The sequence below is a fragment of the Homalodisca vitripennis genome, chromosome 4 (genome assembly GCF_021130785.1).
Source record: "Homalodisca vitripennis isolate AUS2020 chromosome 4, UT_GWSS_2.1, whole genome shotgun sequence".
Classification (NCBI taxonomy): domain Eukaryota; kingdom Metazoa; phylum Arthropoda; class Insecta; order Hemiptera; family Cicadellidae; genus Homalodisca; species Homalodisca vitripennis.
In genome coordinates this window covers 53,970,436-53,996,926 of record NC_060210.1, presented here as the reverse complement: position 1 = coordinate 53,996,926, position 26,491 = coordinate 53,970,436, and the positions used below count along the sequence as shown (strand labels likewise).

Below are 26,491 nucleotides of genomic sequence, written 5' to 3'. Positions count from 1 at the left end.
AACTCTCACGAAACAACATTTTATAGAGATATTGGTGAGGTTCCTGGGTGTCATGATATTTATGACTTGTAAGGATGGCGGTTACGGTTCTCCTGCCAAGATCTCATGTATCATTTAGAATGAGGAAGAGCAGATAGCGCTATCTTGCCCTTATCACTGTAGACAAACGGAATTTTTTTCATTTTTCTGCCTCTCCTAGGCAGGGTGGTATCCCCAAACATTTAATCCTGAAAATTCTTTTACGTCAAGGGAGCATTACGATTCAAACCCACATAGGATTATACCTATCACTTAACCACTTATTCTAATATTTTATCATTTGTGACTAGTATTGTGCCACTCCTAGGTATACATTGGGTTAACAACAGTATTTAAACAAATTAAAACTTGATAAATGTATCACTATATTTAATACCACAGTGTTCTTTTCTCAATAGCATTCAAACTAAAAGTGCTTAAATATTCATTTATAAGCAACTGTATACTTGTTGAACAAGAGGCCGATATGAGCCTAAGACGGGTTATTCCGTTACCGGTTAAAACAAAAAGAAGAAAACTCCATTAGCTAGTAGACCAATAATGATGTTTCCAGAAAGGACAAGAGAATCTTGATAATTGAAGTGATTGTTGAAGTTTATCGTATCTTACGAATAAGACTGCGATTGTACAACCGAGAGATCACAGGTTGAATTCAAAGAGAGGTAAATTAATATTTTAAAACATGTTTGGAAAATGTTCAAGTCTTTAAATGCCATTGGCATAGAAAGAACAGGACATTATTAAATATTGAGTTATGGATTCTTAAAAATCAAAGAGTTATCTATATTTTCGTGAAGTCAGAACACTTTATAACCAGGTGTTAAGTGGAAGCAGATAATTAGGATAACACGGTAACATAAAAGTTGATAGGTTTTCGAATATTAAATTTTATAAAATTTCGAACATTTTAACAGGGCATAGTCTTACAATCCATATCATACAAGAAGTGCATGAGCCTCTCTAATAATTAATTTATTATTTATAAATTGTTAAAATTAAAATCTTGTTCTGTAAATAACTTATGCAGTTGCATCGTAACTGGCCTCATACTTACCTAAACATAAGTATTTCTTGTGAACGGACTCATAAGGTGACCATTCGATATTCTTAAAACGATTTTTCTCCTGTCTGAATCCATGGACTAGTTCTGTCTCTTGGGGTTCATTTGGATTCCTGAAATAACAAATATTGGATTTTTGTAAAATTGACCCAAGACTCTAAAGTGATGTGAACATTTTAATTCAGTTAATTTATACTTACAGTATATGTTTAAATAACATAATATGTCTACAACGTAATATTAGTAATCCACTATACCCTGTGCGTGCAAAGTTGCTCCAGTACAGTATGGTGGCTTCCGACAGCAACATCTCGGACTTGGTATAGTTGCGTGGGAAGTGCATCATACCCGACACCAAGGGTGCGCCGAACACGTAGGGCAGTTCCTCCCCGTGGATACATCCTTGTCTCTGTAAGTAACACATCACTTAAACTGAACTAATAATGTATTACAACGCTAACCAGGGTATTGTTGGATGTAGGTGTGTTCTGTAAATGTTGTTTACTGGAACAATATTACGCGATAGTGCGTGTGCTCTGATTTGGTTTAAGTAATCGTTTGCAGCTGTATAATAATCAAATATGACGAAATCATATTTATGGATTGTTTTAATATGTATTTTTTTTACAGTTGCACATTCCCATGTATTACATTATTTATAACATTTTTTGTATACACTTATGGAATAAGTAATACAATTGTAAATAAATACAACAATAAGTAGTTGTTCATATATAATATCGTATAGTCTTTTTTATTTACAATACACGCAATGAAAATTCTTGTATAATAAGGATAATTAAAATAAAACAATAATTAAAACTTTAAGGAATACTGCTATTTAACTACTTTAAAGTTCATTATTACACATCACAGTATGTTTCATAGCGACTATTAGATTTTTAGCTGGTGATAATGTTTATCAATTTCATCAAATAACTACAAAAGTATATACATAAGTTGTGAAAATATAATGCAATAACATGTAAAAACGCTTGATGTTTAGATCAAGTATGATTATAAACCGATATGTAACAGTATGGACTTTATAGATTTCTACACCATTTTAGGAAGAAATCCTGGGATTGGTGGGTGTACCTGAGGGTAGTCTCCGAACTTGGTCTGATAGTCGAAGACGTAGAGGAAAGAGTTGCGGCGCGCGGAGGAATGCAGGTCGGCGGTGTGAATGACAGGAGCCACCACCTGAGCGTCACTTAGCGCCTCCAGAGTCTCATCCCGGATGTTGATAGGATGCTGCACGGGCCGCTCCCAGTCCGTGTATTCATTGGCGATTGTTGCGAGGATCTCCGACAAGTGGTACCTATAATGATAACAATTGTATCATTATATACTCGTATATATGAAATGTCTTTATTTTCTACTAACAAGTTGGGTAGAATAATATCATCGTCACTGATGTTTGCTTGAATGTTATTTAGAATTTGTATATTTTAAGAACATATTAACATAAAATAAATAACTTATATATATATATATATATATATATATATATATATATATATATATTGTGTGTGTGTGTGTGTGTGTGTTACTTATTATGTTTATTATATCCAGTAAGACAGCTTTTAAAAGAAAATAGGGCTAAGGATTATCATATACAGATCTCCAGGAGTCAGACATAAAAACGTAAACGGTTTACAGGCAAGATAACAAAGTAACATAATACATGAATTCAGCACTCGTCGAAGAAACGCAAACAAATAAGCACAACACAAAAGAGACCAGTAGGTGAAACACCTGATACATGCTATCCACCAGCCATGAGAGCTATGTAGTTCGTTTGGTATATAATAATTACTAAATCCCGCAGAACAACTCCTAGTTTAAAATAAAGTTCTTGTTAGTATACGAAAAAAACTGAATTGACTATTATTATTACTTTGAATTATGTAAAAAGGATATATTTTAAAGTGTATGGAGAATATATTACACACAAGACAATATTAGTGCTTAGACTAATTATTCGTTATAGACTAGGGGCCGAGAGCCAAGTTACATTGCAAAAGCATGCAAACAGGGTTGCTTTGAATCAATAAAATTGTCTAAGAAAGACATTGATCATCAGCTAGTTTTGGCAGATATTAAAATGGGTGCTTATTAAAAGGGTTAAAAATATCAACTGATGAATCTTTTCTCAACCTATTTATTGCCAGAACTAAACTGAGTACTTTGTTGAAGGAGGACCTCTTCTTATTGGAAACAGTATTTTCTATTATGTTTTATAAAATAAAACTAACAATTGTCCAATAATTTTAATAGTCACACACACGATGCCTTTCAATATCTAAGATACCACCTTTAAGTGTGAATCAACAATTGGAAATAGTATAAATATTTAACAATTTAAAACACACACACACACACACACATGTATATGTCAAAAATAGGTTATAATATTTTACAGGAGGGGTGAATTTTTAATCAGTCCAAAATCATGGTTTAATAATTTATCTTTATGTTTTTATGTATAATGTTTCATAAGCGTCGAGTTCTTCTTGTTTATGGACTTGTTTTTTTTTTATAATTTGAAGTTTTAAAGGTATGATTTGTTTCAAATGTATGTTTGGCAGTAGCTGATCTTTGACTTTGTCCTTATTTATAATACCTTTCATGTTATTTAAATCTTTTTTAACGGTTCTTTTTGTCTGGCCGATGAGTACTTTGTGTTTATTTATCAGCCACGCTAGTTTTGAGCGAGTTCAAAAGACAGGGTATTGTAAGTATTATGTTATAGATTCATACACTAAAAACTACGTATACACAAAATATATTGCTTTCATATAACTAAATAAAGAAGATGAGTCTCCGTTTGTAGGGTCTTTATATGATTAGTTGTTTCATTTATATTGTGTCTGAATAATGATTTTATAACAAGAAAAATGATTTAAAAAACATTCATTTCATACTTTAGTAATCTGTGCCCTCATATTTCAGTCTACACCTTAGCTAATACTCATATGTAGGCTTACAAAATATATCTGCCTTAAAAAATCGTCTATCGCCTCAAATAAAACCCAGAAACAATTCAAATTGACTTCCGGATTGTTGGCTAGTGTACAAGCTGAACCACGACCAGAGTATTGTGGATAGTTATTGTATATTAATACTTGCCTGTACGTGTTACGAACAAACGTTCTGAGAATCCGGGTCCTGCGCTCGGATTCTATGCCGTACTGCACATCGTCCCCACTAAACGTCGTGTACGCTTCCGCTTTGACGACACCCAGCAACAGGTCATACCTGGACATTTTGGCTATCATCGCCTTTCTGGCAAGCGGGTTGTTGAGGTTGATATAGCCACCCGTGTGAGAATCGTGAGCTGGTGGGGCCGGGGGCCTGCCGGGGCCTGAGGCACTGTACTCGCCGTACTGACCGTGGCCGCTGTCTGTAATTTAAGAAAAGTCGCTTATTAGTTTTATATAAATACCTAAATCTCATTAACCACTCTGTAATAAAGCATAAAATACTATGACAATTTTTAATTTAAATTATTTTAACAGTCTCTTCCCACATGAAGTGATAGTATATTTACATATTACATACAAGGTTTTACATTTGTATATAATGTTAGCTACAGTGAAATAAAACACTAGGGATTAGAATTTTAACTTAAAGATTTGAACTAGGGTATATTTTTTAGCATTTATTGAAACTGCCATACTGGATTATATGTACAAGGCCACGAGACAATAGTGCCGAAACCGACTTCGTTGAGGTTGCATATTCTACTTTAAATCTGTGGCTCATTTTATCCACAAAATGTGCTGCGGACGGATAGACGGGAAAACAATTTGAAATCTCCCTCAACACATCCAGCACATGATGCATTCAGATTTTTATTCATATTAGAGTTTAAATAATAAAACTTTATAAATCAAGTCTCTTAAAAATTATTATGTATGTATTTTTTTAGCTAATATACTACGTGTAAACGTGTCACACGTTTGATTCTCTTTGAGTGTTTTGAGTTTCTTGCAAAATTATATAGGTATTCTGCTATTTTGTCGTTGCCGTTATGGTTACCTTTAATACCAATGTAAAAATATTCGGTAACGCTCAGCCAAATCCCATGGGTGATAAGCACCATTATAGAGTTCAATATCCGTTATTTAGAAATAAAGCTTCATACACAATTTGAAGTCTATATGTCAGTATGTTTTCGAGATATCGTGCAGATAGACAGACGGATACAAATAACATTTTTCAAGCCCCACGAATGATAGTCTTCGCTAAAGCTCAGACATGTAATGATTTTGGTTGACCTAACAAGGCAATTTAATTAGAGTAAAAATATGAAAAAGGTTTGCTGTTGTTTGAACAGAATCTAATGTAAATGATCAGTTTACTTGTAATACTAATCAATAATAAGTGTTTACTAATCGTTAATTATTTGCCTAATTGATGATGGTTAGCAGAATAATCGTTGCATAGTAACAGATCTTGACTTTATGTTCATTCTCACAAAATATGTAACGACTTTAATTAAGCCTGTCTAATTGCATAGCTAAATCAACAACCCGTGAAATTTCCCCCCAGGAATGTCAATAGTTTTACATTTAGAAAAATTGGTTCTTCTAAAGTAGAATAAAGAACAATACTTGTAAACATACTTACCTTGGTTGTTGGAAGAACGAGGTTCAGGGTTGCCGTTGTCTATGACGACCCCATCCACGGAAGGACCAAAGGCCGTAGAGAACTCGGGTACGTCAATAGGAGTTGACAGCAGCGCCTCTAGGGGTCGTTCCCTCAAACACTTGAGCAAGTGAGGATGTGGCAGTTCGGGGGAACAGTTGGCGTGCTTGGCCACCTGTCGAGCAAAGCGAGCGGGCTCCCTCACCAGCGCCCAGGGACTCAGTGCGGAGCCGGACATTAGGATGGCCCGGTGAAACAAAAGTCCTGTTTGTGGAATACATTTTGATTAAATAGTAGCAATGATAAAAGAGACACATTTACACACTAATACAATATGCATGATTTGATTTAATCCGGCAGCATCAATTGAATAATGTAATAATTTAATTACTGAATTATAGTGGGTATTAATAAATGGTATAAAATATGTTAGCTTCTCTGATGGTACTTCTGCTACGATATAAATTATAGCATGTTCAAATAACATCAGTTTTTTGGAAAATATATTATATTGCAATTTTATTATAATTATAACATTCCCTCAGGAACCAATTAGTTTTTCAGTAGCTTAATTACTTGACCAAGCAGTCATATTTAATATATTTTAATCCTCAATAAATCAATATATCACACCAATCTGTGTAGCGTATACCATTTCGGTCCCACAATCTTATTTAATTAATTATATTAGGATTAATTATTGTTTATTAATAACTAAGTATACATTTCGATAAAAAAATGTTATAAGGATAACTTCACTCAATAAATATTTGTCTGTAGCTGAAATGTGACTCATGGATCTATTACCGGGTCAGTCCCTCATTAGGCCAGAGGGTTGTCCTACATCCACTGTTCAAAGGGTGGCCCATTTACATAAGATTTTTTAATGTTGGGTGTACTTTAGTTTAAGCACAAACGTCAGCTCTTTAATTATTACAACTAAAGGATGACTAGTTAAAATGGAATAGAATAATTTTAAGTATTATGGCTTTTATAAAAAAAATTGTAGGGCCTATATGTCATTAACACAATCTTAAAAAAGTATCATATTTTCTTTTCTAACTAAATAGCTATTTATGACTTGATTTATCCCCTCATTATCTAAATCCTTATAAAAAACTTTCTATAAGAATAATTTTTGAACAAAATGTAATAAATCTTCTCAATGTTCTTCAATTTTGTTCACTAAATCTTTTAAGTCTTTGAGAAAATTTGTAATGCTATATAGTTATAAACAATTTAGATAGTTTAGATTGTAAATAATGATGTTTGTGATACGATAAAATGAAATCGACTTTAAATATATATATTTGTTGGGTCTAAAATGGTCACTTTCAACCTGTAGTAAGATTGCTGAAATTAATTCCACATAGTTGACGTTGAATCCCCTGGCTAAAATATGAAGTTAAATGAAACACAAATAGGCTATTTATAAATTTTAAAATATTTTATTTAGAGAAATTAACAAGTCAGTAGCAACATACTACTTTGCATGGTGTATTTTTTTCACTGCATACATACAATTTTCTTAGATTAATGTGTAAATCACTGTAAAATGATAATTAAATAATGTTTTTACTATCCGAAGATTCATTTAAAAGTTTAGTGAAGATTGAATTATCTTTATATTTCTATTAGTATACGAAATTTGTACTGCCTAAAACATAAACTACTAATATTTGCTTTATTGTCATTACCATCCGGCACGGCGCTCGACGTCATGAGGAAATGTACGCAGGCAGCACCGGTGCCGTGGCCCACGAGAGTCACGTTGGTGGAGTCTCCACCGAAGAATGCCACGTTCTCCTGTATCCAGTGGAGAGCAGCGATCTGGTCCATCAGCCCATAGTTGGCTGGAGACCGCAGATGAAGATCCGTATTGGCGTTCAGAAAACCTAACACGTAAAACATCAGTGTTGGCCTTTTAATGTAACGCCAGTCATTCAAGTAACAGTATATTACAATCTTTACTTGGAATAAAATAAATTAAATCGTATAATCGATAAATAGTTTTTTTTAATAGTCTTTGCTATATTCTGAGAACTTTTTGAGAATAAATAAAGTACCACAATGTCTACAGATAGGTAATTTTATAGTAAACCAAGTTCAACTAATGATGTGTTTTCCCAATTGACTAATGGTTATTGTTTATAATCAAAATGAGTTTTACTAACCTAGAGAAGAAAAGTTCAAAACTCAGTTGGTCATAAAATTGACTTTATGTAGTATCAAAAAACATTACGCGATATTATAAAACTTTCATGACTAATATTAAACACGGTATTAAGCTTTCACTCTATTTCGTGTTGTAAAACCCTTCACTAAAACTTAAGCACATCAAACTATTTCCTTTAACTCAATAATTGTTTTGATCATATTAGTGAACTTTAACAGATTGATTGAGAAATTAATAAGACTGTATAGTTTTATGAATATTCCAGTTTAGTTCTTTATATTTAAAATAGTAGTTCTAACAAAAAAGAAACCTTTGGGCAATTTTTACAGTACCGCTTGAATTAAAAAAGAAAAGAACAAGCTAAACTATCATATACATTTACATCATAAACTATCATATTTCGCAGTAAGTGAATGAAAATTTGACTTAACACTGAAATCCTTAATATTCATTTCATGTAGCTAGTGGAAAAACAGAGAATCTCGTGATATGCAGTTTCAATTACGAAGTGAAGAGAAACCACAAAAACGACGCCAGTAGGGAACCTCTCACACCTGTCTGAGCTCGTTTCTCGAAATTCAATAGCTATAATATTAAAACTCCGACGAAATATCATGAAAACTGTGGCATCATTGTTTTTAAGCATTCTGAAACAGGCATATTGATTTCAATCATGGAACATATTTAAAACTTAGCCCTAGTCACTTTTTTAAATATAATGTAAGGTAAGGTCTTGATAAGACACACGCTGATATAAGACGCAAAATTTACTTCTATGTTAGCCTTGAATATTTATATTTGGATTTATCTGTCAGTCAGTTTACACCCGATTAAAACATGAGATAGTAACTTTCTCATATTAGTACTCTATGCTATTAACATAACAGTAATTTTAAGATCGTAATAGTATTAGAGAAGAAATAACACTTAAGGCAAAGGTATAGTTATCAGTACCAAAGGAAAAATGTAGAATTATTGTTTACTTAGTTTATTCCTTTAAACATCACCATATTTTAAAATGCATTATCATATTAAAAAATATGAAAGGAATTTTAAAGAAATGTTCAGTTTCTCGGGTGACTACGGTTTCTTTGTATTATCACTACAACGTAAAACTAACATATGGACATTTTAAAAAACTTAGAGGCCTAATACTACGTTAAATAACATAAAAAATTATATTTCATATAGCAATATGATATATTACAGATACTACAGAATTCAGAGATATTTCCTTATAAGTATTATCAACCGCTATCCATGGGACCAATTTAATTTTAATTATAAAATTGTAATTTTAATTTTTTATATAAAATTCACATTTTCTCTTAATCATATTTTTTAAATGTTGCCTATATGGGTAAAAGAAATTTAGTAACTTTTATTTTGACGTTTTGTCCAACTAATTATTATTCGAATCCTTTATATTTACTTCTAATTAAAAATTACGTATACCGTTACATTTCGTGCTTGCAAATGTTCGAATGAATTATTTTATTAAATCCGGTGAACGGTATAATTGCTTGTGTCTGAAAATACCTTTATACCCTCAGTTACTTGGTGTCGTAGTAGTACTACCGCATTCATCCTCGAATATAACCCTCTAAGGATGCATTGAAGACAGCATACATATTTGTCTAACTGTAAGTACTAATAGTAACAAAGTACGTTATTGCTCCGCCTTCTGAGGTAAGGCACTAGATAAAACTTGATTCATTTTCTGTAACGACAAAGTGCTATAATGGTAGAAAAACCAAGAAATTATCTTTGGAAAATCATCTTTAGAATATTAAGGATCTACAGATCGTGATTCAGTGTTGGCTGTAAAATCATTTTATAACGGTTGTTGAGTGTATTAGCTTAATTGAACCGATGTAGTAAACAGATTATTGCCTAGTGACACAATATATATTCAAGCGGTATTTTTAGTCGTCTAAATAAATTTTAAAATTTGCGTTAACTAATTTTTTTAAGCAATATTTTGAGTTAATTAATTTAGATTATGGTTAAAATTAACGTAATATAGTTTCTAGAAATAATACTGGGCAAAAGACAAATAATTTGATTCCTCTTATCATGATCATCTTGCAGACTAAATAATATTTGCATGAAGAACATTCGCGAAAGTAAAAACGTAGGAAGCTACTAAATTAAGATTTTGGTTAGCTAAACAAATGAGTTTCTTCTCGTATTATTCTTCTTCTCTACCAGGATCAAGTTCCACTAAAACCATCTTATTAGCACATTTATTATTAACATGTGCCTGGAAAATAAAGTAAGTGTCAGCTTTCTTATTACGATCTTAATCAGTATTCCTCATGTGACCTTAATATCAAACTGAAATCAAACCGTTTCTTCTGTCGAGTAGTGCAATGTTACAATTCTCATGAATAACCTGTGTTATGATCTGTAGGCCTTTAAAATAATCTGTATATATCTGAATAATCTGTTCCCAACTATTCAATTATTCTTTCTTACCGCCACGTGTAATCTCAAAAATTCCCATTTAGACAGAGGCATAAATTAAATTATACCCTCTTTCTCAGTGTGGTTTCAAAAAAGTGCATTATTTTAATAAAAAAACAGGAGAAATATCCGATATTAAATATCCTGTTACCATTTCTCTGTTGTAATTAATTAAACTTATTGTATTATAGGTTAATTAGAAGGTTTAATTTCTCACTGACTTTTTTAATTCAATAAACCTACAATATGGCTATTAAATATTAATTTGAGCTTGTATTAATATACAAGTCTTTAGTCTGCTTGATATTAATTTTTTATTTCATATAATGTATTTCAAGCGTATCTCAATGTAATGATGAACTAAGCATTTAATTTTGTCGCAAAAAATATCATACAAGGAAATGAAAGTATAAAATTAATCTATAATGTAATTATATTGTGCTTGTCCTTTGAAAGTTCATAAACGTCTAAATTGATGTAAAAAGTTATTAAATTGTATATTTTAAGACAGACTTTAATTTAGAAAGCACTACATAAGATTTAGATCCTATAAGAATATGTTAGTTTAGTTTAGATAAGTCAGCCAAACTTAACTTTAGAATAGATAGTAATATAATAGGTTAAGTTACTTAGAGCTAAATTGCATTAACTTAAATTTCAATAAACATAAAACGCTTATCCGAAATTATGTAACATTTTTCAATCATTGATTGAAAAGATTCAACATTATCTAGTTTCCGTCAATAAAATATTTCCTTATTTTATAACACAGATCCTATGCATACTGTCATCAAAGTACAAACTTATATTCTACGGATTGACAACATTACTTTTCATAATTATTTGTTAATATTTTATTAAGGGATTTTAACATTATAAATGCTACCAATATGATGTTAAGTTAACATCATATACCTTAATAATCAGTTGAAGTTAACCAAAGAGAATTTTTTCCGCAAAATATTAATGACTATATGACGCGATCCATTTTAAAATCTTTTAAACATTCAATTTTATTTATGTAAAAAATATATATCATTAATAGCAATGCAATCTGGACATCTATTTATAGCTTGTGCAAATATGATGTCTTTATAGAAGATAGGTTACTGAGTGATTAATTACAGTATGCTACAAGTAATTCCACACGGCAAGACGTAATGGGCAAAGTTAAACATTCTAACTTAAAGAACAATAGTTGTGCGCGATAATTTGTTCAGTAACTGTCAAGAGCTAAACAAACATAGCGCCAACTTTCAACACATGAATTGTGTTTGTCAACAAGCCGAGTGTTGTAAAACTTGAACAATGGTTTTTCAACCATTCATCATGGTTCTGCTTTTGTAGCTACTCTTCATCACAAAACTTTCACTGTTACGTTATACAAACTGAAATTATGCTTCGAATAAAAAATTTCAGTCTTTCCAATAAGAAATGTAGTTCGTATAATAATAAAACATTGTGCGTAGGTGTTAGATATTCACGTAATCTCTACTGGACCGACTGCATTTAAATTTGACTTGTACAGTCTTAGTGTCCATACATATGAGTCTATTCCTACGTCTAAAACGCCTCCAGGGTACACCCCACTGGTCTTTAAATCTCACTTTTTGCCCAAATGGCCGTAATAAACAGTTTTTTTTAACCGTACAGTTCCCACAACTTCATATATATATTCTTGATTGCGGTAAAAAAGCAAGCTGAACTATGGTACCAGAAATACTTTACATTGAAAGACTATTACAATGGCCAAAATTAACGCTTTACGACTAAGAGGAGTATATTTTATTGATCTAGGCAACAAGGCGTCATAATTTGAGATATCATCACTACCATTTTAATTGGTCATAATAAACTACAACAGCATACTATAATTTGAAAATGTTATGTTATTACGTTAAATAAATATAACAGTCATATTTGACGATTGAAACCAATAATATTTTCAGTTTCGAGCCTAATACTAATCAATCACAGATTTTGAAAAATTGTATAATCTTCTTATTAACTAGATTCCTGTTTCTTGTAATAAAACCAACAGGACTGTCTTTTCGTTGTCTATGGCAGTAGTTGGAAAAATTAGCGTATTATTAATGAGGTTTAAATTTCGTAAATTAAAAACGTTTAACTTAACAAAGTTAACAAACTTTAACTACAGGATGCTATATAATAATTAAATTAGTTTAATTTAAGCAAACTAATTAATAAACTATTTTATCTCATCGAAGAATAACCTAAAATATGAAAAAATTAAAAGACTGAAAAGGAGAGGAAAGATATTTGAGTCACTAATCATCTTTAAGTAGACAAAGGTCTCGCCTAGTTCCCAGGAAATAAAGGTTTGTTTCCAAATGCAAAGCAAGGATTCGTAGGATGGAAGGCTCGAAGAACTGCAGAGCGGAATGCCGACATGTGAAGCCTGCCAAGGCAGCATTCAATCGATCTGCCACGTTAAGGCACTAGCTTTGCCACATTTATAAACTTACTTTTCATTGAATATTTCAGATTATTTTATTTTATAGCCCGTTACGTAATAAAAAAACACACGAAGTCAGTTGGAAACAAATGACGAGTTAGTTTTCTGATTGATAGCATCAGGATTAAAATATTTTACCATTAATTTTGAGAATTAACGGTAGAATTATTATTAATGATATGAACACTCTACTATAGATCCTAGAACCAAATTTGCCAACCAAAGCCTAGGCCGCTGTTCCACCTAGTATATGTGACACGATGGGATCGAACGAGAAGAACTTACGTATTCTAATCAATGCAAAATGTCTCCTAACAGCGTATCTTTGTTGTTTCATGATTTGTTATTTGTAATCCCCTTCCTAGATGTTGGAATTGAAGTATATGTTTATGATTTTCACGTACGTTCTATAATAATCTTCACTTTGATATTTTATCACTATGTGCTTAGGTTTAATATCCGAAGAAGAGAGTACGGATATATTTTTGAAATGTTCTTATGTTGTTAAATCTCATAATGTTAGCAAAGGGTCGTGACTTCCTTTCTAATGATTCAATATTAGACTTGAATAAAACCAATGGTGAGTCATATAACTTATTTAAGTTAGCATGAATTAAAGTTCACGCCTTAAAAGAATGTCATTTTTCATCACATTATATATGTAATCCTTATATTGAATGTTTTTCGCGATTCATGAAAAACTAATATTTTCATTTTTTCTTTAAAGAAGTGAAATAAATCTGGATCTATATGACTCTTGATTGTATTATAAAATAAGTCATCCTGAAATTACTTTAAAAAGCTAATAACAAACAACATAACACGTAACAAGCTTCTATAATTTATTTCATTACGAGATGTCCTTAAGATAGACATACAGGTACACAACATTGTACAGAGACGAAATGTATGAAATTATAATGTTTTGCAAAGGAACCACTGTAATAACTAAACTGTAGTAAAGTAATCAACTTCAATGAGATTCTGAATTTTACAAAATTAATTACGTAAATTTCATCTTTAAGAAAGTAGGAGTACATTAGACCACATCTTTGCGTAAAGTTGCATACAAAATGCCAAGGCCATAGTTAGTTTTACCGTAAATATATCCTGTGGTCACACAATCAAAAATACAAGAATCATTTATAGCCCCCGAACAGAATCGACCTTCTGCCAGCCTACTTGAGTGTCAGCCTTCTATGAACTCAGCCAGAACCTGTGGAGAGTCAAGCACCATCTAATATTTTGGACATTCAGACATGCAAAATTTAAGTGCAACAGATGAAGTTTATGTCGAGATATTCTGCGAATAGCTAGATTATCAAAACGCTGATCGAAATGCCATACCGGAATATCCACTATAAACTATGTACACACAAAAACTGCGTAACAAGATTCAAACCTCTATTACCTTCTATTAAGAGTTACAGATTGACAGATAGACAAATGGTTAAACTCTCTGTCGAATTCTTGATCAAGAAACCAGTGCAATTTAACGCCCACAATACTATCCGCTTATGAGATATCTCTTTGAGTTATAGGCTATATAATACATCATCATAAAAAAACATTTGTAAGCAGAAATTAAGTACATGCTACATTTAAGCCCATATTTCAGTTAGTTATCAGTATTTATAATTTGGAACGCAAATCGTGAGACATATAGAAAGACATGCAAAATAATATTTTTGCATTAGACTGAGTTGTAGCTAAACATTCAAAATTCCATATACAGTTTATAGTTCAACGCATTCTCAAAATTTCTTGCGTTGGGCATCAACAAATGAAACAACACGATCCATAATCAAATTAAATCCTAGCTATACATAAATAAAGCTTTGTGCAAAGTAGAGTCAATGCTTTCTATATATATATATATATATATATATATATATATATATATATATATATATATATATATATATATATATCGCAGAGAGGCAGACAAACAGAAGTAAGTTTTCCCCTCTTCGCTACCACTTAGCCAATAATAGTATACAGTGATCGGGTAACTATATTTGCGTTTTAACCCCTTAGCCTTAGATTAAAACTATGAAAAATAAAATAGTTTTAGGTAGGCCTATGTTTAAGGATTTTTAAAATTTAAAGTTTGTGTGGTCTTCAAAGAGAACAAAGGTAAAGCTGTTCTTTAGAAACGCTAAGGTTCCTTTGTGCTAAGTATTCTGTACAGTTTGCTAGAAATCTGTACATATAGTCTTAAGTTGTTCTAAGATGAGACTCAAAGACAAACTTTTCTCATAACGTTCTTTATCACTCAATGTATTATCTGATCAGACAATACCTAAACTTGTGCACGGTGTAACAAATTATTCTTACTTTCAATTAAAACTTTTGTGCTTCATACAAAGTTACAATAAACGCTCCTACGTGTACCATATACAATACGAGATTTACTTCATTAAGGATAATAAAAGGGACCAAAGGCCAACTGCAGTGATACAAAATTAATATTCTTTTTATCTTACTAAATTATTTGTATTTTAGATTTAAATTGTTTGTTAGGCAATATATAACCGTTTATTTTATGGTGTGGTATCCAAAAAGAAGTTATAAGGAGGTAAACAGTTATATTTGAAGTGTAAGCGCAGTTGAATCTATAATTTCTTCTCCTTGCTGTGAGGTTAAATAAGTCATTGATTTGTCATTGGTAAAAGACATGTATTATTATACGACTTAATAAATTCAATTCAAAATATAAATTATAATAAAATAAATACGAAATTAAATTAAGGAAGTTCCTTTTATGAGCAATAGCTGAGTTTATCATGTAAACTTAAAGTGTTACTAGCATAATAGTGCAAGTAATATAGTTCTAGTTTGCTATTATTCTTATAAAGGTTAACTCATATGCTAAATGTAAAATTAAATGAAAAACTTCTCCTGAGAACATTACCCAAAGAACATTCCTCAAAAGAAAGTTTGGAACTGTGGAGAAACTTCAAGGCATGACAATTTAGAAAAAGTCGGTCAGCAGGAACGTCTTTATTTCAAGAATCATATTGTAGGGCTGTAGAGTATCCTTTAATATGGTTCTCGGATATTCTGTTGTGACCTGAGTGTTGTTGAGAGGTTCACTCAGAAACCACTCCTGAAGTAAGGGTGCACAAGTTGAAAGTGGATAAATAAACTTCAACTGATGCGTAATACTACCAAGAGAACGGCACTCCTTACATCACTGTTTTCAGTTTGAAAAGAATCTCACATTTTAACAAAGTCAAAGTAATATATTACATAAAATTTAAAATAAATGCTACTTCATTTATACTGTAAAACTATTGTTAAAAAGACTTTATAGTTCGTTCACCAATTGACGAAGGTTTATTAATAACCAATAGATATATTTAAAGCAATGGTACTGATGCAATAAACAAAGCTACTATTCTACTTTGTTAACCCGGCGAGTACATTGTAATGTTAGCCATCGACATCAAATGTCCCATATAATCCTTGTTGAACATATTAACAGTAATGATGATGTATAGACGGATCCTGTTGCTTTGCGGTAACCGGACTGGGGCACGAGGTCAGCTGTCTGTACCGGTGATGAGACGCCGCCGTAATCCTGTTATTGTATACACACGGGGTGACGTTCTGTGTAATAATGATGTATAGACGGATCCTGTGGCTTTGCGGTGGTAACCGGACCGGGGCACGAGGTCAGCTGTCTGTACTGGTGATGAGACGCCGCCGTAATCCTGTTATTGTATACACACGGGGTGACGTTCTGTGTAATAATGATGTATAGACGGATCCTGTGGCTTTGCGGTGGTAACCGGACCGGGGCACGAGGTCAGCTGTCTGTACTGGTGATGAGACGCCGCCGTAATCCTGTTATTGTATACACACGGGGTGACGTTCTGTGTAATAATGATGTATAGACGGATCCTGTGGCTTTGCGGTGGTAACCGGACCGGGGCACGAGGTCAGCTGTCTGTACTGGTGATGAGACGCCGCCGTAATCCTGTTATTGTATACACACGTGGTGACGTTCTGTGTAATAATGATGTATAGACGGATCCTGTGGCTTTGCGGTGGTAACCGGACCGGGGCACGAGGTCAGCTGTCTGTACCGGTGATGAGACGCCGCCGTAATCCTGTTATTGTATACACACGGGGTGACGTTCTGTGTAATAATGATGTATAGATGGATCCTGTGGCTTTGCGGTGGTAACCGGACCGGGGCACGAGGTCATCTGTCTGCCAGTGATGAGACGCCGCCGTAATCTTGTTATTGTATACACACGGGGTGACATTCTGTGTAATGATGATGTATAGACGGATCCTGTGGCTTTGCGGTGGTAACCGGACTACGGCACGAGGTTAGCAGTCTGATGATGTCTCTCAGATACTGAGTGAATCTGTTGTATTGAGTGCTTTTATATAGAGGAATAGAGGTAAAGTATACTGTGACATCAATTATGTTTAAAAGTAAACTGGTATTCAACTTCATACTTTTTAATAAGAATTAGGTCTCATTTTTTTTTAGGAAATCCCCGTTAGAGATCATTTTGCATCTGTGTCAACTTTTCTTAGTGGAACAAATTAACAATCGTCGTTGTGTCAGCTACGCAATATCAGTAAACTTTCCTGTCCATCCTTAAGTAAAAAGGTTACTCTTTTTTTCAGATCTGATACTTCATTTTCTTTTTGACAACAAACTTACAACTAGGAACTTTTCGAAGAACGAAATTTTCTCAAATCATCCAAAAGAATTATGACACGATAATGTAAAATTAGTGTTGTGCTTTAACTCTGTGCAAAAATCTTTGGTATAGAAGTCCAATTTTCAGTTTATAAACATTCAACCTGTTTTTTTATCGTATTATATATGTATATATATATATATATATATATATATATATATATATATATATATATAATTAAATAAACAAAGTCATTCTATTTCTTTTCGTCATTTTTTCTGAACGTACAGTAAGTCCTTTTTTATCCTTATCTGCTCCTATTTGGCCCTTTTCCCTTTAATATTGATGCAACTAAAAACACCTGAAGTTTCTCGGATGGTTGTAAGTGGTTGCATTTGTTATATGTAAACGTTAATTGATTTTAATATATAAATTTTATGCAATGTAATACATAGTTTTAACATTTCGTATTAAAAATTATGTTGAAAGTCAATCGGCTACCTATGGGCATATGTATATAGATGACTAGCTCTGGAGCGCATATTAATAATTGTTTAATCTCAATTAAATAGTTAATTAATACGCGACATCTTTTCAACTCTAATAGTAATATTCGTTTTAAATGTCGAAAAATTACTTATAGTTATTTATTTTATAATTTATGTATGCCAGCATATTTAAATTAGCTTATTTTCGTCGCAGTCACAAATAAAGGGATGGACTGAATACCCTTTGTTAACTTAACTAATTCCTTCTATTTTAGCAGCATTAACGTAGAAAACCTTACATTACCAAAGAATAGTGTAAAGTTATTATATAAACACAAGGTCGAGCCGTTAATAGACATGTTTCTTTCCTTATCTCATTTATAGTATTAAAACGTTTATTTTGTAATATGTGTAAATCAGGATTAAACATCTATTTCCAATTCCATTGGGTACTGCTACATAAACTTAACTAAGAAATAAATTATTACAAAATTTGAAATCAAGTAAAGGTTGGAATTAAGCTAACTTTTACTTTAGTAAAATACTAAATCAATAACTCACTATACACGAGTTTCTTTTAAGAACCATGCCACACATTAATGATTGTCAGTCACATCCGTTTACCGTTATTTATGAGATATGACTATAAAATTGGATAAAACAACAATTAAGGTCATTTAAATACTTTATAAATTATTATCGTATTGGTTTAATAATTATTTTACTTCTTAACATACTTTCATCAAAATAACCATGATCGATTATTCCATAATGCTATTAATTTCTGCATGGTTGAAACACTAGTCTTGTGTAACATGTTTGGTTTTTTTCAGGAGGCTGAAATAAACGCGACCATTTTGATTTAAAGCAAGAGGTAACGATATAGTAGTTATACGCCAAATCATTCTCATAGTAGATAACATCCGTTGTGTATAGATAAAATGTTGGTACCAAAGTAGTATGTGAATAGTTTTTTTGCACAATTCATTATACATACGACTTTCCGGCATTCAGTTGAAGAAATAGTCATATCTCATAAATAACGATAAACGGATGTGACTGACAATCATTAATGTGTGGCATGGTTCTTAAAAGAAACTCGTGTATAGTGAGTTATTGATTTAGTATTTTACTAAAGATAAAGTTAGCTTAAATGGTGTTACGTACATTTCACGTGAAATTATATTTTAGTGCGTTTTGAAGCACGGTCTGACTGTTTCAGTCTCAAATATAAAATCAAGCCTCTTTAAATTACGAAAACAATTTACTTGAACTGAACTGTGGTTGTCCCATTTAGGAATGTGGACCACCAAACCGCGCCGCACAGTCGAAGTACAAGGCATGCGAAGGAGGATCAATACGTAGTCCTGCCGCCACGGCGCCCCACTTGTCTTGCTAGGGAATAGCCAAGAGTGGAGGTGGAGGGAAGCTCGCCGGTCAGCTCTAATTCTCTTAATGTGTTGTCAGTGCATTTTAAGTAAGAATTAACAATGCTGTGAAACAAAGTAAATTGCCTTTAACGTATGATATGCGTCAAAGTCTGTAGTTAAAATTTTATGATCTTAAATAATGATGATAGTGAAAGTATCATCCATTATCTCTTTCAGTGGTGTTATAACGTAATTAACTTCGATAAAATATTATCATATGAAGAGGCAAAGATTGGGAGCAGTGGTGGTTAAAGATACTTTTGCTATGGGGTAACTAGTGCCGGTCCTCGTGAACGGGTCGAGTCCCCTTGATGTAAGGGTGCATTAGCAACAAGAGGATAAGGAGGCTCAAATTGCAGCCTAATGACAGCGCTAGTGTCGCTGAATCTATTCCTTCTCCCCCTCACCACCACACTCAACCTCCTCTTCACCTCACCTGCCACAGAACAATTACACACCCCTTACCCAGACTTGAGACCGGATGGAACTATTAAGTAGTCATTGTGATGGAATGTGGGAGTCTTATGAAATAATTACTATATTTATACTTTTTAAGAAATATTTCTTTTTGAACTAACCCTTTGAACGTTGAAAGTTGTGTTCACAACCTGATAGGGGCTGATTTGTACGCGGAATTGGTGTATAACCGGCGCCGAATAATGTATTCATATACGGTTTTGACTCATGTATAGAAAGAGTACATTATTCTTTGTTTTAAGTGATACTGATTTTTGTATCACTAAACGATCGCAAATGTCGGAAAAAATCCTGTTTGTTTATTAGTGCTAATACTATTTGTAAAAAAGTATTAAAAAGTGAAAAAGTTTTTGATAATCTTTTAAACCGTTGTTAAGTATGGTTAAAGTGAAAACGTTCTCTAAATGAATTGTTGTAAAATTATGGTAACAATAATTAAATGAATCACTTATAATTATATGTACATTTTAAAGAATTAGCAAACAGTGTAATTTATTTATTAAGTTGTTTTTGAAGCTCAACATAATTACAGTATAATCCATTAAAATCATTGGTTATCTCAAACATATAAAAGCCTATTTCATATAGTTATGCTTTACATTTTATTTTATTGTAAATCATAACGAACAAGATTAATAAAATATTGTAGTATGCCGAAGAATAATAAAATTACAAAAATATTCTTAATAAATGATTATAAACTTTCAACGAAGATTATATTAAGAACTATGTTAATAAATAATTAAGTACAAATAGAGAAATATTTTTTCTTTAGAGTTTTATGAAGCATTATTGAAAGAAAAGTTGGTTGTTTAACACTTGAGCGATTTTAAAGTAACTTTCTTGCAAATATAATTAAGTTTATTCATTTCAACGAATTTAAATTAGCCTTATATATCAGTTTCCAAGAATATGTACACTGTTATAAAGTCGTAAATTACTTAATACCTCGAATTCATAATGAATACAACTGAATATCCACTGAAAGGATTTAAAGCTAGATAGTTAACTTGACTGCTTTGAATAGTATTATTTGCATTCCAAACAGATGTATGTTGCAATTTTCATTTGTGTTTTTAACAATGAGACTATTTTTGTATTACACTTTAGTAATACGTATTTATTTTGACATTTTACTTTTTTATAAGTAACATAATTAGTTCAGACATAAATAATATTGATCTACAAACATTTGGATAGATAATAGAATTATAATGCGAAGACACAGTAAAACCTAAATTAGAACTACCTTTATAAGAAGTATTTCTTGGCTTAATAAACCAATTTTACTAAACAGATTAAAGACGTAGGCTTATACACAAACCTATGAATAGAACACTTCTTCTTCAACCCAAGGTTCCTTACCACAAATAAATTTAAAATGTTTTACAAGTGAAAAGTTTAGCAATTTATTCAACACTCTTATGTTTTTAAGGATATGTTGAAATAAAATATGACTAAATCACTTACCAAGAATGCCGAGGCGGTAGTTGACTGTAACTACGACTAGACCTCCGTAGCTGGCGAGAACAGAACCGTCGTAAACGTTGCCGGAGTTCCATTCATACGATTCTCCGTGGATAAACACCAACACAGGATACTTAGCTAAAGTGTCTCTGTCTGCTGTAACAAAATCGTGAAACGTATATTATTTCAATTATGGGTTCAATATCCTTGGTACTAACTATTTTAATAAACAAAATACGCTGTAGTATTCTACACAACAATTGATTATTGTAACTTGGTTGTTTATTGTAGTAGCTTTTATAGTCAGATAACTAATGACCGTTTCATTTTATATTTATTTTTCGATGGCATTGTTCGATAGTGAACTACGGGAGATGACGTAAGTAGAAAATAATCTAAGGGTTATTCTACATAGATTTTAGGCTGTATTATTCATACAAAATAACTACTTACGTATATGATATTTCAGTGGTAGGAAAAGTACAGATGACAGTCATAAGACGGTCATCAAAATTGTTATGCATACTGGACATAAGGACACATTATTTTGAACAGTGAAGTAAAGCAGGTCATTTCCCTTGACTTTATAACTAGAGTTTCTCAAGATAAACAGATCTTGATTAAAAATGATAAGACTTTTTAAAATATTGAGAATATATCTGAGATCATATCTAATTACGATATTGTGACGTTATGAACATAACGCACAGCAGTGGAATTTACACAGGATTTGTTTTCATTAATTTTGTCACAAACTTATAGCAGATTTTTATTTTTCCAGTTTAAACTGCTAAAAATTATTTCGATCATTTAAACGATATCCCCACCAATCTCTCACATGTTTTGCTTAGTTCCAAGCCTAATATTGCCGAATCAGCGCTTATGAACTAAGCTTCTCACTAAGAACGTTAGTTGTGTATTACTTTGGAGTAAAAAATAAATTGTTAAACAGTGTACCTAATTTGCTCTAATACTTTAATTTAATAAAACTAACATACCAAATTGGCATGAAATAGTATTTTGTGAGTAGAATATAGAAGAGTTTCATGATGACGAAGTAATAGGAGCTTCTTAGTAGTTTTATGGAAAATTTCGCATTCATAAAATTAATTTTATATAACAATAATTAGAAATATACTGTAAGAACTACTGAATATTATTATAACATTCCGTATTTATCGTTACATATCTAATAACATGAATATACACCATACAGTTAGAAGTCAAACTGCGCTACCGTCATGGTTCTTTTACGTAAATAGAATATTTAAAACTAAATACAATGAACAAAAACCAGTACTACGGTGTTATACCCCTACACCATAGCTGAGTTTCAGTTGCAGTTATCATAAAACGAATGTTTATTGAAGTTCTAGACTTAAATAAGCAAACAAATAACATTGCTACGGGTTTTAAAAGAAAACTGGACTTAGAAATTTAAACATATATAGTAGCAAATAAAATTTTTGGAAATTGATATATCATTATAAATGACACATTCTTAGCTGGTTTCATTCTGAAAGCACTTTTTGAAACTATATTTTTATTCAATCTGCAATAAAGTATATGTTTCTTGAGTACCACACTGATGATTATTCATAACAGTATAAGATATATTTTAAAGATAAATATTGCTCCAATTTTAACAAATTTGATGTAAATAATCCACCTTATTTTACAAATAAACTTCTACATTTAATTTCTTTGTATATCCCTATTGTATTATTTTAATTTATTTTGCATATACTATATTATTGTATGGTTCATGTCTTTTTGAAATGCAGGAGGGTATTCATACAGAAAATGTAAACAGTGTTATGGATATAACTGTTGGAGGAAATAAAAAAATTAATTTTATTAGTAGGATCAGAGAGGCGGTACTGTTCGGAGGAGAAGAAGACGATCCAAGTCGGAGCCATTATTCAGGAATAGGGGTAACATGCCAATACCAAGCCATATGCCAGGCAACGAAAGATGTAATCATTTAAGTCATGACATTATGCAATGCACCATTAAACTTGAATAGTTAAAAATACATGGGTTACAGAATGAGGCCACTATTATGAGTTCGGAGTTGACGAACAGGATTAGACGCAAACATCAGCAATGAAATGTCATCGGAAAATGCTAATTTAAATTCATCTGGATTAAGTCTAGTCGACTCAGCATAGCTTAACTAGATGAGGTAATTTGTATAAGTAGACCTTCGTTCGCAAAAGAACATTTAAAAAGGAATATGATGCCAGTTGCAGTTTCATCTTTCTATAAAATTAAATCTAAACGAAAAAGTTTCCTGTTACTTGACTTGTTAAAGTATGATAAAGAATCAATATTTTCTCTGTTTCTAAACCCAATCGCAATGAAACAGGAAACTACTGTAGAAAATATAAGGTTTATAAACATATAGTATAAATCAAATTGATTTTTAAAGTTTCCCAGTAATAATTTGTTCAACCACAGATTAAAAGATATTCTGCTACAATTAGTAGCAATTTAAGAAAGTTCCGTCGCTAAAACTTTTGTTGCTAATTGAATCAGCAATTACACTCATTAAAGTCCATGGATGAAGGAATTCAATGGCCTTCTAAAAAAGTTTAAACTAGTTACGTTGAAGAGAAAATGTTATTATAATTTTGATCTAAAAGTGATTTAGCAAAACCTTTTTAGTATAGATTAAATAATTATTCAAAAATTTTATTCAATTAATTATCTTTTTGTATTTAATAAATAAAGCACGATTTATTATTATTGAAGATAATGGGGTCCTGTAGGTGCAATGGCATTTCTAATTTCTTATTCACAACACTCATCCTGTAAAGGATACGCTACGATGATTTGATTACAGAAAATTGTATTAATTTCTCTTATTTACAAAGAAATTACTCAGATATTTGTCATGAATAGCTGTGAGTTAGTGAAGCCTAATGAGGGGCTAAAGAACTGTCTGTCGACACGAAATCTTAAAACGGACATACATAAAGGCTTGATATTTTGCACGAAGCTTTAAGTAAAGGGAATATTGAGTTCAAAGATGGTACTTGTCAATATATAGGATTTAAGTGACCGTTAGCAATCATCTTTATATTCCTCTTACGAGTAACCACCTTCTTGACAATGAGAATGGTTACTCATCCATATGATATTTTAACATGACGTGCTATTTGGGAGACAGCGTGGTAAGACTTTCGTAAAGTTCTACAAAGTTCTTACATACTCCGCTGTATCAGTTTATTGGCTGAGCATTACTGAAGATTTTTAATCTGGGGCCAGGAAAACCCAATATATGTTTTTATGAATGGAAATGTATTTTGGAATGATAGATAGCATTTACGTTAACATTTTAATAAAATTTCAAAACTAAATATAAATATATATATATATATATATATATATACGTACATATATATATATATACATATATATATATATATATATATATATATTTATTTATTTATTTATTTTTTACGTATCACACACACACACACACACACACATACCCATACACGTATATATTCATGTGACAGAGCGGTTAACTTCCACGCACAGACACGTCAGACGCACATACGTGTCAGACGTACATACGTGTCAGACGAACATACGTGTCAGACGCACATAAACGTCGGACGCACGGCGCGGCGAGCAACAAACATAGTAGACAAAAAAATGCGAACTTCTAGTTAATTATTTACATGACACGTTATTATGAGACTTGATTATCTAATTTCGGGTTTCCATACACATAGTACGGCACAAGCACATGTAAGCGATAGTAACTTTCGCAACAATGAACGATCGCAGATTACAGAAAGAGTGGAAATCCTGTAAATTAAGTTCTTTCAACAAAAATAATCATTTATAATATGCGTGATAGAATTATTTTTGTTATCTGGACTGTAGACTATATTCCGCAACCTATTAAAGACTGTATTCTTAATATTTTCTCAAATTTAAACACATGTTTGTACCTATTTGGCAAACTTCAGCTGAAAGTGTTAATAGCTGTTTAATGCCAGGGAAATTTGGATTATGTTTCGACAAATTTCATTATTGTTATAAATTGTACATTATTCCGGGAAATAGTTTACTCTTCATAAAAATAATTTAATTTTTTCCTAAGATAAATGGACGAAAAGAATTGAAGATATTATAAACTAAAGAAATTTGAACAATAAAACTTATTGATAGGGCAACATCCAATAATTCCAGGGACCTAATTATTGCGGTTCTCAATCCATTGCGGGGACCTAGAATATTATAAAAAATAATCATTTTTGTCATCTAACCGTGAGTTAGGTGAATTGAAACACATAGAAAAATCAAATACGATCTGTAAGAAATGTGCATAGAATTACTATATCGACAACAACTCCAATGCATTGAATGTGTATCCTCTTCTTCCACAATCAGTTCAAATCTGTTTGTAAAATTTCTTTCACAAATCCACTTCTATGAATCTCTGAATGTATTAACTTTTCTCAAAAAGAGTATTACAACTGATATTTTTCTGGTTTTCTTTACTCGTCAAGTAATATGATTAAAAGTTTGCAGTATGAATACATTTGTAATCATATGCCATTTTAAATTGTACATAGAAAAACGTGATTTTGAGCATATGTATGGGAATTAAAATGGTCCTTAAACTTAAATTTTGACGTTTCAAATGTCTAATGTGACTGTTGGGTGCTGAGAGTGATACGCTCCTCCAACATTTAGTCAATAATTCGATTCTGTCATATATTAAATACAAGAGTATTAAAAATAAAGTACAGTTTATACGGTAAATACTTATACAAGAAGGTTTCCATAATATATAATGAAAGATTTGTAATCTTTTAATGTATATTGTTTAAAAATATCTACTTATAAGGATGATCCAGTATTTATTATGCCATATTTTAGCAATCCTCAGTTTATTTCCGTTCTAAAAGTTTAAATATACATTTCAGGTTTGGATTACAACTGATAGTATTAATAAATTATTATAAAAATACTTCTTGAGTAGTACAGTGTTTTCTAGCACACGAGAATATAGTGGTATGTAAAAAAAATTTATTAGAATATTGGGTACTTAGGGTATTCATATTACAGAATATGT

General features: G+C 31.7%; 1 protein-coding gene across 1 annotated transcript in view; it reads right to left on the bottom strand.

Moving 5' to 3' along the window:
• The window catches only part of LOC124359326 (neuroligin-4, Y-linked), an 80,582-nt gene that overhangs the window by 9,015 nt on the left and 45,076 nt on the right, over window positions 1-26,491 (bottom strand). The window contains exons 3-9 of the mRNA XM_046811985.1: window positions 21,400-21,552; window positions 7,450-7,647; window positions 5,735-6,016; window positions 4,232-4,505; window positions 2,198-2,420; window positions 1,357-1,508; window positions 1,094-1,212 (exon numbers count right to left, since the gene is read on the bottom strand). Coding sequence (XP_046667941.1) covers window positions 1,094-1,212; window positions 1,357-1,508; window positions 2,198-2,420; window positions 4,232-4,505; window positions 5,735-6,016; window positions 7,450-7,647; window positions 21,400-21,552 — 1,401 coding nt within the window. The remainder of the gene's footprint in view (window positions 1-1,093; window positions 1,213-1,356; window positions 1,509-2,197; window positions 2,421-4,231; window positions 4,506-5,734; window positions 6,017-7,449; window positions 7,648-21,399; window positions 21,553-26,491) is intronic.